This window comes from Mandrillus leucophaeus, unplaced genomic scaffold (assembly GCF_000951045.1).
Source record: "Mandrillus leucophaeus isolate KB7577 unplaced genomic scaffold, Mleu.le_1.0 Scaffold27, whole genome shotgun sequence".
Taxonomy (NCBI): domain Eukaryota; kingdom Metazoa; phylum Chordata; class Mammalia; order Primates; family Cercopithecidae; genus Mandrillus; species Mandrillus leucophaeus.
Window position 1 is genome coordinate 3,071,862 of NW_012102809.1, and position 3,737 is coordinate 3,075,598.

General features: G+C 53.0%; 1 protein-coding gene across 5 annotated transcripts in view; it reads right to left on the reverse strand.

Moving 5' to 3' along the window:
• Window positions 1–1,505: 1,505 nt before the first annotated feature.
• SERPINB6 (serpin peptidase inhibitor, clade B (ovalbumin), member 6) overlaps window positions 1,506–3,737 on the reverse strand; it is a 29,292-nt gene continuing 27,060 nt past the window's right edge. For all 5 annotated transcript variants that reach the window (XM_011984545.1, XM_011984543.1, XM_011984544.1 and 2 more), the window contains exons 6-7: window positions 2,253–2,408; window positions 1,506–2,037 (exon numbers count right to left, since the gene is read on the reverse strand). In XM_011984545.1, the coding sequence (XP_011839935.1) occupies window positions 1,636–2,037; window positions 2,253–2,408 (558 nt within the window). In that variant the 3' untranslated portion in view covers window positions 1,506–1,635. The remainder of the gene's footprint in view (window positions 2,038–2,252; window positions 2,409–3,737) is intronic.

The following is a 3,737-nucleotide window of genomic DNA, read 5'->3' on the forward strand; positions in this document are numbered from 1 at the left end:
GAGCTTGCAGTGAGCCGAGATCGCGCCACTGCACTCCAGCCTGGGCGACAGAGAGAGACTCCATCTTAAAAACAAAACAAAACAAAACAAACAAACAAACAAACAAAAAACAGGAATGGACCGGGCATGGTGGCTCATGCCTATAATCCCAGCACTTTGGGAAGCCAATGTGGGTGGATCATGAGGTCAGGAGTTCAAGACCAGCCTGGCCAACATAGGGAAACGCTGTCTCTGCTAAAAATACAAGATGAGCTGAGGCCGGGCGCAGCGGCTCACACTTGTAATCCCAGCACTTTGGGAGGCTGAGGCGGGCCGGATCATCTGAGGTCAGGAATTCGAGACCAGCCTGGCCAATATTGTGAAACCTCGTCTCTACTAAAAATGCAAAAATTATCTGGGCATGGTGGCGCATGCCTGTAATCCCAGCTACTCTGCTCGGGAGGCTGAGGCAGGAGAATCGCTTGAACCCAGGAGGTGGAGCTTGCAGTGAGCCAAGATCGCGCCACTGCACTCCAGCCTGGGCAACAGAGTGAGACTCCACCTCAAACAAAAAACCAACAATAATGCTGTGCAGAGCAGGGAGTGTGAGGGACAAAACCAGCACTACCCAGCCTTTCTTTCCCCTGCTGTCCCACTCATCCTTGCCACATCTCCTGCTGCTCCTGAGTCCCATCTGTCACCCCAGCCTGGACACTAAGGGGAAAGAGGACCAGGAAGAGTGGGAGCACAGCTGCACCAGGTAAAGGAGGAGGGGCAGGCTCCCACTGCCTGCAAAAGTCCTTCCTGCCTCCCTGGGACACTGTGTGGCTCCTCCATTGGAGCCTGACCCGTCCTTCTGCTCCTGGATGGCTGGGTGCAGGGATCACATTTCCAGCAACTAACACAAATGGCCCCAGAAACCTTAGCTGTCTTTTCTGTCTGTAATACTTGAGTGAAACAAAAAGGCATCTGGTGCTGACTCGTGAAGTCGCCATAAACTCCGTTACTATAAAGGGAACACTACCATCATTTGACATTTTCAGAAGTGGGCAGTGTGTGTGTGTGAATAGGCATGTGACTCACCAGTCCCCAGGAAAGCAGAAACACCCACAGGGCAGGGGACTGCTGTCACCCTCGTCTGGCTCACCTGCTCCTCCAACCTCCGTGCAGGCTTCCAGAGAGCTTGTGGCAGTTTTGGAACTGAGCTCCCCGTACCTCCTTGCAGCACCCCATTTCACCCCATTCTCTCCGTAGAAGTGGGATGAGACTCCACTACTGAGTAGAGGAGACAGAGAAGCACCATTTATCTTCTTGAGCCCAGGAAGAGTCGCACCACCGCCCTCCAGGGCAGCTGCCTGCCCACAGTGAAGTCATGGGGTCCCCATGGCTGTGGGGGGTGGGCAACACCTTCCCCAGGCAGGGGTGAGCTAAGTGGTCATTGTCCCCTCTAACGTGACCCAGACCCAGAGTGGCCATTTCAGATCCTAGGAAACATCTCCCACGCGGGCACACAAACACACAGAGTAAATGCGGCATCCCACCATTGGGCCCTTTATTTCTGAACTGCCACCACGGCACGGATAAGGCCACTTGGGTTGCAGGCACACTGTGGAGTGTAGGGGACAGAAAGGAGAGGACACAGAGACCGCCCTGTCCTCAGGGAGAGGAAAAGCGGCCGCAGAAGAGAATCCCGTTGGTCTTGCTGTGCTGGATGAAGAAAAGGAAGGGGTGGTCGGCGCAGAAGCGGGGGACGAATCGGGCGCACCGCATCATCATAATGGCAGCTGTGGCGGCTGCGGCCTCCGTGCCTTCCTCGTTGACCTCCACAAAGGACTTGTGCACGACCTTGGACAGACACAGGTCTGCCTTGGACATTCCAGAGAAGTCTGCCTTGCCCAGCTCAAAGGCGTCGGTCATGCCCAGGCTGCACAGGACACTCTCCATGTCATAGCTTTCCTCCAGTTTAAACCGAGGGAGGGACACCTCCACCTTCTCTTCATCCATCATGTCCAGCCTCGTCCATTCCACGAACTTCTCGTAAGTGAGTTCTTTCTCCACCTAGAGGGAGACAGTTGAAGACTTTAAGACCTAGGGTGCTGCTGCCCACCAGGGCCCTGTGCTGTGCTGTGGATGCCGGACACCGGTGGCAGCGTGGCTATGGTCAGCAGCGGTCTGGTGTTAAATGGCTGACCGCGAAGTGGGGAAAGCAGCCACGGCAGACACCCGCGAGCGGCTCCCTCGCTAGCACGCCTCTCTCACAGCTTAGCTGTTACCGTTCTCAAGTCGGTGGTCTCGTCCGGAAGCATGATGATCATATTCAGCTCCTTGCCAACATACGGAAGCACCAAGATTTGGGTAAATATTTCTCCTATATAGGTCTTCTTAAAAGTAGACTGCATAAACATCATTTGCACAGGTTTCTCCTCATTCTACAAAGAAAACAGACAAACATTAAGTTGAAACAAGACCCCGCTGACACATGGGACAAATCTGTCGGAGCCAGCCACTCTCTGCAGGGAGAAATGCAGCTCGGTTTCTCCCCAGCTTCCAGAACACACGGCAGCACCTTCTCTGCCATCTTCATCACCGCAGCCTCCAGAAACCGGCGTGCCTGGGGCCCAAACCTGACATGTCTTTCCTTTCATTGCTCTCACTCAGCCTCATGACTTTAAACACAATATCACACCAAATTTACCTCCAGCCTGGGCCTCTGCCCTGTCCTTGGGACTCCTGCATTTTACTGCCCACCTGACACCTACGTTTGGACATAAAAGAAACTCCTGATGCCACCTGTAATGTGGCGCTCCGTAGATCCTTCAGGTCAGCTCTGTCTACTCCAGCTCTGCCTATCTCAGCTGAGGGCAGCGTCACCGTCCAGTGGTCAAAAGCCCTCGAGTGCCCTGACTCCTGTCTTTCTCTCGCACCCTGTGTCTGACTCACTGGTAAATTATATTGGCTCTACCTCGAAAACATAACCAAAATCTGACCTGTTCCTTCTGCCTCTGCTGCTGCCAGCCTAGCCCTGGAATATTGTGATAATATGATTGTGACCGTTCCTGGCACAGTGGCCAGAGGGACCGGGTAGAACCTGAGTCAGATCACATGGTTCTTTGGCAGGACACTCTTCCCTGGCTCCCCGTTTACCCAGAGCAGGAGCTGAAAGTCCCTAAAACGACCTGGAATTGTGATAGCTCATCTCTCTTTAATCACTAACAAGATGTACGAGGGCTTTGTTTGACTACAGGTAACAGAAACCCCAGGTCACCATGGTTTAGCTGCTAGGAGCTAAACCCAGTTTCCTCTCCCCTTGTTTATCTGCTACAGTCACAGAGGCCTCCTCACTGCACTGACAGCAAACCCGGTTCATCTCATCTCTACACAGCAAGCTTGTCCTCCAATACCTGGAGAGTGAACTTCTGCCTCTTTATGGTCTTTGTTCAAAAATCACTTTGGCAGAGAAGCTGTCCTTGATCATCTTACCTGACACTACACCCCCACCTCAAAAACAGCTTCCTATCCCCTCCCTTGGTATATCTCTGTAGCATTTACCACTGTCTAATACACTCCTATTTTCTTATTTATGCTTGCTGTCTCTCCCCCAAGAAAGCATAAGCTTCACCAGGGCAAGCATGCTTTGCTGGTTTTGTGCATGGCTGAAAAATACCTAGCACCATGCCTGATGCACAGAAGACACTCAGTCAGGCTGGGCATGGTGGTTCATGCCTGTAATCCCACCACTTTGGGAGGCCAAGGCAGAC